The following is a 12528-nucleotide window of genomic DNA, read 5'->3' on the forward strand; positions in this document are numbered from 1 at the left end:
GAGCAGGGGAGATCTTTCCACTGGGCCAGGCGGCAAAAGAGTAAAATTCTTCTCAGAAACCTCGTTACCACATCTTTCGCCACCCCCCACCACTGTCGACTACAATTAGTTTTAAAGCCTCCTAAGTCAGAAGCCGTTCCCTCCAGCACTGTGCAGCCCTCGGCTTTCCCCTCTAACCTCAGAGACAACACGGTAACGGCCGAGTCCCCTCCCTGTCTGGAGGATTGTCCCAAAGCCGAATCCTCCCCGACAGCCGGTACCACTGATGGTGGCACCTATCTAACCCACGCAGGTCTGGGTGTCCCACGGGGCACCTCAGAGTCCCTGGAACCCAGCGACAGAAACTCCTTCTACCCAGAAGTTGAGGCAACCTGCTTGCTCCCGTCTGCCAGGGTTGCTTTGGTTGTTTGCTCCCTCCAGAGGCCAAGCACGCAAAGGCGTTTTGCTGATGATCTTCCTCAATTGGGAATAAAATTCATTAACTTAACCACAAAGAAGAGTAGGGCTGATTAAGGAATCTAGGTGATAGCGATGGCAGAAGAGGCTCCTACACCATCACAGCCTGGAAACACAAACAGGAGCCCCCCGCTTTTCCAGGAGGGAAGAACGAGTGCCTACAGGATAGTGTAAGACCACTTCAAAAGAGAATTTACTGTTTGGGAAGCGATGCAGCAGGAGGCCCCTTACCTGTTACCAAGTCTCTTTCAGCTTCTGATTAAGCTTCCCTTTCTTGAGCTGACAGCCTGGATGTAAATAAAACTGCTCTGCAAGTGTCCTCTCTGCCTACAAACAGGTTGGAAAAAAACATGAAAAAAAGCTAACTCACAGGACAGACGACACAGTCTCATCTATGTATTTTTTTTGAAGTCTTTTTGTCCCACTAAAGTCTGAAAACATCATTGGTGTAATGGAAACATCTGGATCCCAAGTGTGGATCAGGAGCAAACAAGCACTTGAAAGGAGAAACAAGTCTTTAGATGCTTCTCGTGGTAACTTGCTGCTAGTACCTACTTCCTAGGTGGAATTACTACATGAAGGTACTCATGATTTTCAGCTTGCCCCTCTATTTGTTTGAGATTGTATTTTATAATCACCAAGTCGATCTTTGGCATTAAATTTGACTGGTAAGATATAGCACAAGCAACCTGAATTAATCAATAGGAACTCTGACTCATGCTTGCTGTGATAAAAAAATAATAAAGGAACAGCATCCTTCCTGCTCACCTCTTCTCCCTCATTCTCCAAAGGGAAGGGCATACACAGCCTGAGAAAGAAGTTCTGAAGAGTCATTGTTTTGTATCAAAATGGGAAAGCATTGCCAACAGCTGCCTTCACAGAAGCCAGCAACGGGCCTCACGTTTAAAGGGACACATCAAGCTGCACTCGAACTACTCTGAAATTATTTCAGATCCCTCTTGCCACATGTCTTCCAAAGGCTGCACTTACTTTAACTTTCCAGTCCTCGCTTCTGTGAAGTGGTCAACCTATCTGTAGGACAGCGTGGCGTCTGAAGAAAAGCCAGGCTTGACTCCTCTCGGGAACCGCACGACACAGGTAGCCAAGCCCCACGACGCTCGTGTTCAAGACCAGCAAATAATTACGGCTTAGACTGGAGCTTGCTCAACAGCAGTCCCAGCCGACACCCCGACTCACCTGAAAAGAGGACGTCCCCCCCGACCAGAGGGTCTCGGGAGCAGCAGCCTCAGCCTTCGCTCGTGCCACGGGCCCCTCTGCGCGTCACGAAAACCTGGTGAGGAGCACAGCCGGGTACCGCGCCGAGCATCCCGCCGCCCTCGGTCGTCTGCTCGCTTCATTCGTGACATCGCTTAGGTTACGGAGCGACCCGTAACGCGACAGCCTAACCTCCGCCAGGCTGATTACTGCACACGGGTGCATATATATGGTACTGTACGTATGTACGGCATGTATCGCATCGATGTACGGCACTACCACATAGCACCACATACGTGCATACGAGCACACATGGCGCACCATCGCATGACGTAACCCATCAGCAGTAACAAGTAAACGGCACAGAGCTCGACAGTCCTGGGTCACCGGCTCCTCCTCTTCTCACACAAGGAGAAGAGACGTTTTTGCCTTTTTTTTTTTTTTTTTTTAAGCCACATACTTTTTTTCAAGTGGTGCGCCTGGACTGTATCTGCTAAGGGTTAGGGTGGAAAAGCATTAGGGCTGTCCAACCACATGCGCAGCTGCCCCTGTTATAAGGTGACGATTTGGAACAATGAACAAAAATCACGTTTCAAAGTTTTGACCACAGAGAAGACCTCTAAGTGGGAAACATCTTAGAGAACACAAAGTTTACACTTTAGCTGCAGGAAATTAATTTTTTGAATCCCTACTTTCAATTTTACGCTATGGGTAAAAAGCCAGCAGCAGTTCCCAAAGTTAAACAAGAATTATTAAAAATTTATCTAGAAAATACTCTTATAGATGGGGCGCCTTTCACAGCTTTACAGTCGGCAATCATGCAGTCCTCTACCTGGCAGCTGCTGATCTGCCGCTGTTCTTTGCGGGGGGATACAGACAAGAGAGCTATTTCTGCAAGCCCTTTCCCCCCCCGCCCCAAAGAAGCTTCTCAGCAATAAAGCTGCCTAGACTGGGCTATGAAAGGAGCTGTAGCAGCGGACAGAGACACAAGGGGATGAAGTGTATTCAAGGAAGGCAACGCAGCCTAGCACGTAAATAGAAGCCAGAAGGTGTCGAGCTGGAGGGTTAATAAGAAACTAGTATTTAAATAGGAAATTTCCTCAAAAACTCCACAGAGTTTGGGCTGAGCCAGACATGAACCTGGGAGCAATAAAGATTGGAAGGAACCTCAGGGGCAAACCATAACCAATTCTGCAGGATCGGAGTTTTGTCTTCGTCCCACAGTTGAAGGCTCTGTTATACTGGAGAGCTCCAGTACAGTGAAGTAAGTTCCTTACAACAGCAGTGTATTCATTTGTATTTCTCCTTACCCTTGACCGTGCACTTCATATTTTTCCCACATGCACAAGACTGGTTTTGGCAAATATAATTTCCATAATACCTGCATCTCTAGCAAACATTCATTGTAATTTAATCATTAACCTTTCTGCTAGCACAGCTGAAAGAACAGACACCTCCTGCACTTGGACCTCAAGATCCGTTTTGAGAGCTTTCACCCTTTGTAGAGCTGCTCACAGTCTGCTTAATATGCTGAGGAACCCAATGAGCTAGGGAACGGTTTATAAACTTTATCCTGAAACATTACAGCAATTATAGTGCTTCAAAAATCGAACCTTATAGGCATACAGAGACAGTGAATTCATATACCTTAAGATCAGTGGAGTAAGAATGCTGTATTGGTAGTATCTTTTCCTGAGTTTTTACAACAAATATTTAAAACCCATGAAGCATTTGGCACAATTACTTAGTATTAAGAAAACGTTATCCCTAGAATAAGATACCAGATCCACGTAAGGAAAACAGACACTATAATGACAGAAAAAAAGTAAAAGAGAAGACATTTTCGCAAAAGCTCTGGAAGTTCAAATCTAGAGCAGAACTCCTCCTTAAAAATCATGTAAAGCAATGAGGCCACTCCATATTTAAAGCCATTTTGTTTTTATCTATTAGGGTAGTCACTTTACATCATACCAAAAAGACTGTATAACCAATACAAGTGTCAAGAATCAAATTTTTATGGCACAAAAGGAAGTTTTCCATTAACCTGCTTTCAGAGTTGTTAAATACATAATTGAAGACAAAGAAACTAAGGCTACCACAAAATAATATTTGCATGGTGATGTTAATCTTTATTCAGCTTCTTAACTGACTCCTCCAGTCTGAGGGTGGAAAAGAGTCTTCCCAATAGTTTCAGTGATTTATTCTGGATGAAAAGATTCTTTCCCTACGTTTGACACAAATTTATTTTCTCATTTATATTGTTATTCAAAGTTCACATAAGCTTTAATGTTGTACCTTACAATGTATGGAATTCAAGGTTAAAATAAAACTCTACTCTTAACATAACCTTTGCTATAATGTAAAAATATTCTACATGTTTATCATATCAAGAATGTTAAGCATTCACTTTGGGGAAAACCTATTTTACGTATTTTTCAGTACAAACCCAACTGCGGCCACGTATCCCTGTTAAGTTGGGTGCCACCCAGTGTTCCACTTCTGCAACTACAGCCTGACTACTGTACTTGCCACACACAAGCGCTATGCATACAAGACAGTTTTCAACAACTGCAAATTTGAGATGCTGCTTACTTTTTATCTTTACTTCTCCCCTACCCCTCCACGGTGGCAAATTTACATCTTTGCAATAATGAGTGTTTTTAATTATCAAAATCAGTATAAAAATAGCAGCATGCTACTAGACATGAAAAGCAGATTCATCATGCATTATGAATTTCAATGCAGACTTCTGCCTTCCTTTTATATTATCAAAATCTTTTTAAAGTTAACATCAAGGCAAGGGGTATAATAAGGACAGACACTGCATAGTATGATTTGATACTAATCTGAACTGGGTATTTGTAGTTAATCAAAATCCATGATAATTACAGGGTAAACAATTTTTATTTCAAAATACAAGTTTAACTGGAATTGTAGTGATGAAAGCAGAAGAGGGAAAAATGCAGTCCTTTTACAGCCCATGTCACTGTATCTCGCTTACATCCAGAGGTAAAAGCTCTAATTGGTGAAGAGACAAAATATTTGTGGCGTTTCACTGAACCTTTGCGATAATCCAGCATTATCCATTTCTAAAGAAATATAAATACTTTAAAACAAACATTGAAAATAAATCCTTTTGATGTAACAAACTACACTCTTTACCAGAATTTTCAGTCTTCTTAAAAGAAAGGGACTTCACCCAAAAAATAATCGAAATATCAATGTAGAACAATCCTTGGAGGAAAAAAGTCGGAATGTAAACCTCTGCTCCAAATTAGATCTGAAAAGCAAAAACACCACACCATGTATTTTTCATCAAGCCACTCCGTCTTGAAGCTATTTTTCAACAGGAGACTTCCCAAACTCAGTAGAGATCCATTAGTTTGCAAATTTTCTTATTTCAATATTCCTACAGCTACTTATCACTTTGATGTCTTACAATAGCTTCATTATTAAAAGTATGCAGTACTAGAAACTGTTTCTAGCGCCAGTAACCTAAATCTTCAGTAAGCTCAACCACTGACAGGTCCAGAGTGCAATTTGCAAGAATCTGAAGAAAAATTCATCAAGATTTTGATATTTTTAAAATATTTGATCTAATGCATCGTATGTTGAGAACCTCAAAAAAGTCACAATAAGGTAAGCATTTAAAGAGAACTAGTCATATTACCAGCTCAGAGAGAGAGGACTAAAAAGATGAAGAATTAAAACATAATAATATACTTAGAACAGTCTATCCAATTAAGTTAACTTGGTAAGTTACTACTTATCCTCTCAGCCTGTTGACCCTGCACACACTGATCTCTCAACTGCAAAATAAAGCGCATCATCTTAAAAAACATGTCACAACAGATTCTACTTCTGCAATTTACTGTATAATTTGAATTACAACAGTTTTACTACAACAATTTAAGAGTGTGCATGATCAGTTACTACGGCTTTGTGGTGAGCAGTAACACAACTGATTGTGACAATCTGTAAATTCAGGATTACAGTTAACTTCAGTAACCACTACGATGCAGCTTTTTATGTAAACAAAAATGGAGACTTAAAGCCTTTGTTTTTTTAAAACCACAAACCCCTCTGTTCTTTCTGTAGTTATTAGATAGTGAGGTTGTTACAACTGCAGAGGAATCAGAAAGGTGAAACCCACCCATGTTCATGCAACCTGCCAAAACACCTACAGAACCTGTGACCTGTTCCAGCAGTTGGTCTCCAACGTAGTTCGCATCAGCAGTTTACGGCTCACCCTGCCTCCACCGAGCTGGCCACAGCTGCCCTACCTGGCACAGGAGCTGACCCACCAGCCTTTGTGCCTGCTCTCCGAAAGGTCTTTCTGGCCTGCTGTGCAGGGGACGCAAGGAAATCCTGCTATCCTGCTAAACCTTCCCGTATCATCTACTTTGCTTTCCATCACGAGCTTGTTGTAAGGAGCTTATGCTTCAGAGCGCGGTACTGAGGGCTACATTCAGTTCCTTCAATGGGAACAAACCCAGCTGCATCCACCCTTGTAGCCGTCGACGTAACTGCAACTCCTCGCGCACATGTTGATACGTACACACACACACAATCGTTTGAAAGGACACTGCTACGTAACTCTAGGTCTTTGGGGTCAAACGACTTTGATTTTCTTTTAGGCATCCTAAGGGTAAGGAGATGACTGCTCTCCATGTATGTTTTAATAGTATGACGCTAAGCATGCTATTTGCTTAGAGGTCAACTAGAGGATGATTGTAGGACAGAACAGACAACAGAAAGCTGGCGTGTGTATGTCCACACTGCTCTGAAGCAGTCCCTGAGAACGTGAGCTATTCTGAACATCAATGTATTATTTTACTTGCTCTAAAACAAGGAAAAACAGCTTATTGCCAAAGATGACCGCTTCAAGCATATGATACAAAATATAAGTTTACTACTTACGTCATCAATATCTTCATCATCATCTCCAATATCATCAAACTGGATTTCGTCATCGTCTCCAGGACCAAATGTGTCTGTTTCATTGATTTTAGCTAAAAAGGAATTTAGAGAAGTTAAGGAGTGCACTCACACCAAGCCAAGATACGACTGAATGTTCTTGCCCAATATGAACTTCCAGTTTGAAGCGAAAATATTCTTACCATGTTCTGGAAGCTCCCCATACGCTTTCAGACTTCTGGCTTCATCTGCATTGTACTTTAGAATAACATCAGCCTTGTTATCCTAAATAAGAATTTATTAGAATTTATTAGTCATCTATGAAGAAAAAAAACCCCTCCCTATTAACCTCTGCAGACTAGCAACACCTATATTATTTGTGGAAGAGTAACACCTATATTATTTGTGGAAGAGTATCTTGTTCCTCCTTCCCTCCTGTTCCTTTAAACGTGAAGTAAAAAATGCTCATTTGTAGAATATCTTCATTTCTTCTGGGTGATAACTTAATTTTCTCCTATTATAAGTAATTTGAAAAGTTCAGTTTCATGCCTTTGAAATTAATCTTTCTTCAGAGAATGGACATAGTGAGGTGTTTGGTGGTCAGTCAGAAAGTGTCAAAACTTCCTAGTTTTAAGTAGTTTAATATATACAGTATTATAAGACAGTATCTTAAGTGTTTTACAACTCTAATGTACATTTCAGAAGCAGAATCCATCTTCAAACAACTGATGACACAAGGCTAACATTCATGAAAAATCATTTACCTAATGAAAATTTGACAACTGTTTTCCATTAACCTTTACATTAGGTAAAATTATGCTACTCCATTTTTAGAAATTTAAGTAGAAACTAATCACTGATCAATTGGCCTCTTAAGGTAAAAGCCTAAACCTCATGGCTCCAAAACTGATTACCAAATCTCCCTTATATCACAGGATCTAAGCATCAAACAGCTACACCTGGCAAAAAAAAGTCAGGTGTGATGCCAATAATCACCTTCACTCAGAGCGTCTCAGGGTGCAATTTAGAACAACAAGTTGAACCAGGATTTGTCATCTACTCATGACAATCTTTCTGTAATACAAGGAAACTAAAAGCCATGATTTAGCATAACTAAACACAAATTCAAAGAAAGTTAGACGGGAATTTCCTTATGATGCCTGGTGCAATTTAACACTAAAGAAAGCTGTTTGTAAGATATTCTTCCCTGGCAAATTACACTTAATTTTTACCTGATAGTCTCTTAAGCCAACCAATATAATATCAGATGTATTTATCCAAACCTGAAAGAGAAAATGTATGTTATGTTGCAGGAATTCAACTTTTGCTGTATAACACAAGAGTCAAACAGCGCATTTAGGTTTCCTGAGAGACATGAAATATTTCACTACAGCCACCATTTTCACTTTCTAACCAGTAAACTGGAAACACCCAACTTCATATTTTAACAGCAAATCCAAGGTCATAAATACTCATATTATTTCACATGTTACGGAGCTATTACTAAGGTAAATCAAGCTTCTTTGCAGGTCTTCTAGCCGACAAGGTGGTTATTAAGCCACAACTTCTGAGAAAACAGAAATAATGCATCAAGACACCAGCCTGTGAACTGAGCTCCACAAGGGCAAAAACCAAAAGAAAAAACTCCATGAAAGGAGTGATGGACAAGCACAGTGAAGAGCACAAGAAAATGAGTGGAGTTCTTTCTAGTAACTGGCTATGCTAATCTGTCAAGCCAAAGCCAGAAGCCTGCAAAGCAGGACTTGCTGATTTAAATGCACGAGAGAGTCCTACCCCACATCAGCTTGATTTTTTTGCAGATGAAATCTATTTCAGTTGAGATTTCCTTTCTTTTAGACACATAGATAAGTAATGCTTTCTGTAGCAAGATATTAATTCTGCAGCACCTAGCATTTATCAATGTAGGTTCTCCATTACCTTCAACAGCTTATTGCAGTGTATTGCAGGTAGCTGGCAGGGCTCACACTGATACCAAGATACGTGCGTTCACTGGTCTCCAAAAAGAGACAGGTGGAACGATCCAGAGTGAACATAGTGAACGTCTGTTTTTGTTGGGAACAGACTACCTGAGAGGACCTCCTCCATACCGTACGCCAGCACAGGTTAAAAAGCTGTAACATCTGACAAGGGCAAGGGGGCACACCATCCAAAGACGGCAAAGTTAAGAATGCAAACACACACACCTGACTTCCCTGAAGGGACAAACTTGTGCAGATCAGCTTTGCACAAAAGTACCTTGGGAACCGATGAAGTGGACAATGAAATGATGGCATCTGAGGTGCCTGCGGGGACCTATAAAGAAACCTTCCCAAACTGCCCTTGTTGAACTATTTTCAGGTAAGTCACCCAGTGAGATGATGGTAATTATTCAGTTCCTCCCCAGATCAGGATAAATGGGGCATCAAACCCTGACTCTTACTGGTTTGAGGAAATAGCATACAAAAAAAGGTAGCTTTGGACAACTCTTTTTACACCTTTATTTTCCTATGCCAGCTGTCGATGTTAAAAGAAGTTCTCCTGCTAAGCTAAGTACTGATCTAGTCCCAGATAGAACATGCTGATTTTCCACATAGTCATCAAGTTCCCCATCTACAGTTAGGGAGCCTTTTAACATTTCATATATATAAATATATATAACTTTCTAGAATATGAAAAGTTAGCATTTCATAAGCAGCCAAAAAAAAAAATCTCCCCTGAAATATACACGTCCGAAGGCAGCCCTTCAACTACAAGCTTCACACAAAAGCCAAAGACTGCCTGTTTTTGTGCAGGCAATACAAACAGAAGAACAAATTAGTTTACTATCAAAAAAGAAGTTTAAGGTATTAAGTATAGTAGAAATATTAACTTTTGTAACGAGCTACATATGTAAATGTTTACAACTACATATCATGCATAATGCCACTGTTCTCTATTGCAATGCTTCAGAATTACCTTTTTTCTTAGTTTCCCTCTAATATGACATAACCTCTTCACACCATCAAAACATAATGCCTCCAGTCTTCCATTGCCTAACATCTTGATGACCTGGGCATATTCTGAAAGAGAGGGTAACACATAGCAGAACTTCTAAACAAATACAGCTTCATGAAGCAACCCAATAAATTTTGCCACTGTAACCAAAATTTGCTGTAACATTTTATCAAACACGAACAGCTGAGAAGAGCTTCCATCAGCCACAGGGGCTGCTGAAGGTATCACAGTTTTCGCATCATTGTTGATGTTAACATTTTCAAACCCTGCTCATTTGTGGCTGCAGCCACGCGTTGGTTCCCTCTGAAATGCTTACTACAGGTAATTTTTAGAGCTATCGAGTCACACTCAGAGTTTGAAAGTTTATGACAGCATCACAGCACCTGCCCTAACTGACAAAATCTCACGCTATCACTGAGGGAAGAGGGGAAGGCGGCACATCCTGTACACCCCACTGATACTCTGAACCCCTTCTGCAGAGGCTCTGTGGAAAAAAACCAACGCTGTTCTTGAAAGGACACGTTCTGGTGTTCTCAGAAACTGTCTGAAATGCAAGTACCGGGCTTCAGCTGAAAACTATGAAGCTTCTCTCCAACACCCACCCTCAATCTCTCACCGTGTACTTAATCTCCTTCCCTCACCGAGTTCCAGAAATCACTACTGAAGTACTTCACACACACACACGCTATTAAAGTTTGCAGCATAACGTATTACCATTCAACTAAAAAAAATAAAGCTTCTTAAGAATTATAACATTATCTGACCCTCCCCCTATACTTGCCAGGAAAAAAAAAATTATTCTCAATTAGCCAGGTATTTCAACATTCTAAAATCTTTCCTTAGCACAAGTCAGTCCAACAAACCACATGAGACTATTAATAACTGAGAACAACGTTTCATTAAGTCGATTTTGCTTGGGGGTCGAAAAGGATTTTAGGTTTTATAGGTGCATCAAAATCAACTCCTGTTTTTGCTTACAGCTGTCACAGAATACCAGAAGGAGGTTAAAAAAATGAGTTCAGTGGTCACTTCCAGTGACTTAAGTCAGTACTTTTCCTGTATTTCTAACAAACCAACTAATTAATTGGTCACTAGGCAAGTACTTGCACGTATGTGAGCAACCACAAGTGAGTGGCACACAAGACGGGGTAAGGCAAAAGGGAGGTGAGCTCACTGTCCCCAAAAGGCAGTGGAGAGGGGAATCCTAGTCATCGCCCTCCAGCGGAGCCACTCTCGTGCCTTACTTTACCTGACAACGTCCAAGGAAGGATCGTACCTATTGGCCCTGTTCTAATAATTGCCCCAACCCAGGAGCCAGTTCAACCAAACCGTCAGTGGATGGTGGAAGAACAGCGAGATGTACTGTTCTGCCAGGTCAGTGACTTCGGAGAGCTCGTCGAAGGATCCAAGAAACGTTACAGTTGGTATAGAACAGAAAGCGGGGCTGTGCATCCAAGAGACACCAAACAACTACTGGCAACGCTGAACTGCGCCAGCTACACTAGCTGCTTACAGACCTGCATGCAGAGCTACTCAAGGGACTTCTACAGAATGCTCACATACATTCTGTATTACATACGGCATCACAATAAGGTCAAGAAGAGGCAAGCTTCATTCTGAAGTGGTGAAGCTATTTAAAATTTCCCTTCTCCTAACGTCTTCCTCCTACACTCAATATGTCATTTAGAATTCAAATATGACCCTAGTAAGCATACCTCTTTATTCCACAACAACTTTGTATTTCTCAGACATCCAAAAGTCGTCTTTGTGTATCAACTTCCAACGCACGTTGCTTACAGTATCTGACTGAGAACAATGGTATTGCCATACTATAGTTAAAAACTCACCTTGCCCGTCTTCCTTGAACACCAGTTCTCTTTTTTCTGATTCATTCTCATTCTTACCTCGTCGCCTATTTTTACCTCCTTTGCCTAAATTAAAAGGGGGGGGGGAAGAAGAGCACGTGTTACTATCTCTGAATACAGCAAACGAAATAATCAGACTTCTGGGGGTTTCAGTGCTTGTTCTCTATATGGCTGCTCCGAGTAGCCTATCCAGATCTAGAGTTTTTGCTGGCTTTTAACATTCTTAGCTCTTAAATTTTTAACCGGGTAGTAACGTAGTAATTAAAGGATTAGAGCCTCTGCTATTCAAGACGTCCTGGTTGCTCTGGAGTGACAGCAGCCTCCAAGGAGGATTTGTGCAAGATCGCCATTTTCAGTTTTTGTGACCGCTGCCACCAAACACCTCATAAATAATGGTGGGATAGCCCGACGCGGGTAACCGTCGAGGAGCGGAAGAACCACTCGAGGGCTTCTGGAAGGTGCCGAAACCCCCGCGGTACTCAGAGGACAGCTTACGCCCCGAGCGAAGATGCCCTTTTTGAGAAGGCCCACACGTGGCAGCAGGATGAAGAGCTCTTCGTGAAAACCCACGAAGGCCGATCGTACCCCCCCGCCATCCGTCCCCCGTTAAAAGGCCGCCGTTCCCGTCCTCCCACTCCTCCCCTCAGCAGCGGGGAAAGGCAGCAGCACCCGTTCCCAGCCGCCCACCCGGGCCCCAGAGGCCTCCCACACGCCGCCGCGCCGCGCACGACCGGGGCGAGGGGTGGAGGGCCGGGCCAGGCCGGGATCCGCGCCCGGGGGGGGCCGGGAGCGGGGAGGGGGGAGCCGGCACGGCGGACCCACCGGCGGAACGGATCGGAACGAAGCGGGAAGGCTCCTCCGCTCCGCTCCGCCCCGCCCACGGCAACCAGGCCGCGCACGGCGGCGGGGCCTCCCGGGCCGGGCCGCGCCCGGCCTACCTCACTCCCGCTCCGGCGAAAGGGCCGGGCCGGGCCCGGAGAAGGCCCAGCGGAGGGGAGGGCGCGTCACCTTTATTCTTGGGCATGGCGCCGGGGGCTCCGCCGCGGGGAAGGGGCTGCGGGGGGGGCTGCGGGCGGCTCCC

At 42.9% G+C, this 12528-nt stretch overlaps 1 protein-coding gene across 1 annotated transcript; it reads right to left on the reverse strand.

The window, feature by feature from the left end:
- Positions 1 to 3592: 3592 nt before the first annotated feature.
- EIF1AX (eukaryotic translation initiation factor 1A, X-linked) lies at positions 3593 to 12517 on the reverse strand. The gene is made up of 7 exons (XM_010571265.1): positions 12456 to 12517; positions 11430 to 11513; positions 9544 to 9647; positions 7821 to 7871; positions 6792 to 6873; positions 6592 to 6683; positions 3593 to 4951 (listed from the first exon to the last, which is right to left on the reverse strand). Exons 1-7 carry the CDS (start codon positions 12469 to 12471, stop codon positions 4946 to 4948), a joined length of 435 nt encoding a protein of 144 aa, XP_010569567.1. The 5' UTR covers positions 12472 to 12517; the 3' UTR covers positions 3593 to 4945.
- Between the last annotated feature and the right edge of the window lie 11 nt (positions 12518 to 12528).

The sequence above is a fragment of the Haliaeetus leucocephalus genome, unplaced genomic scaffold, assembly GCF_000737465.1.
Source record: "Haliaeetus leucocephalus isolate CR32 unplaced genomic scaffold, Haliaeetus_leucocephalus-4.0 Scaffold317, whole genome shotgun sequence".
Classification (NCBI taxonomy): Eukaryota; Metazoa; Chordata; class Aves; order Accipitriformes; family Accipitridae; genus Haliaeetus; species Haliaeetus leucocephalus.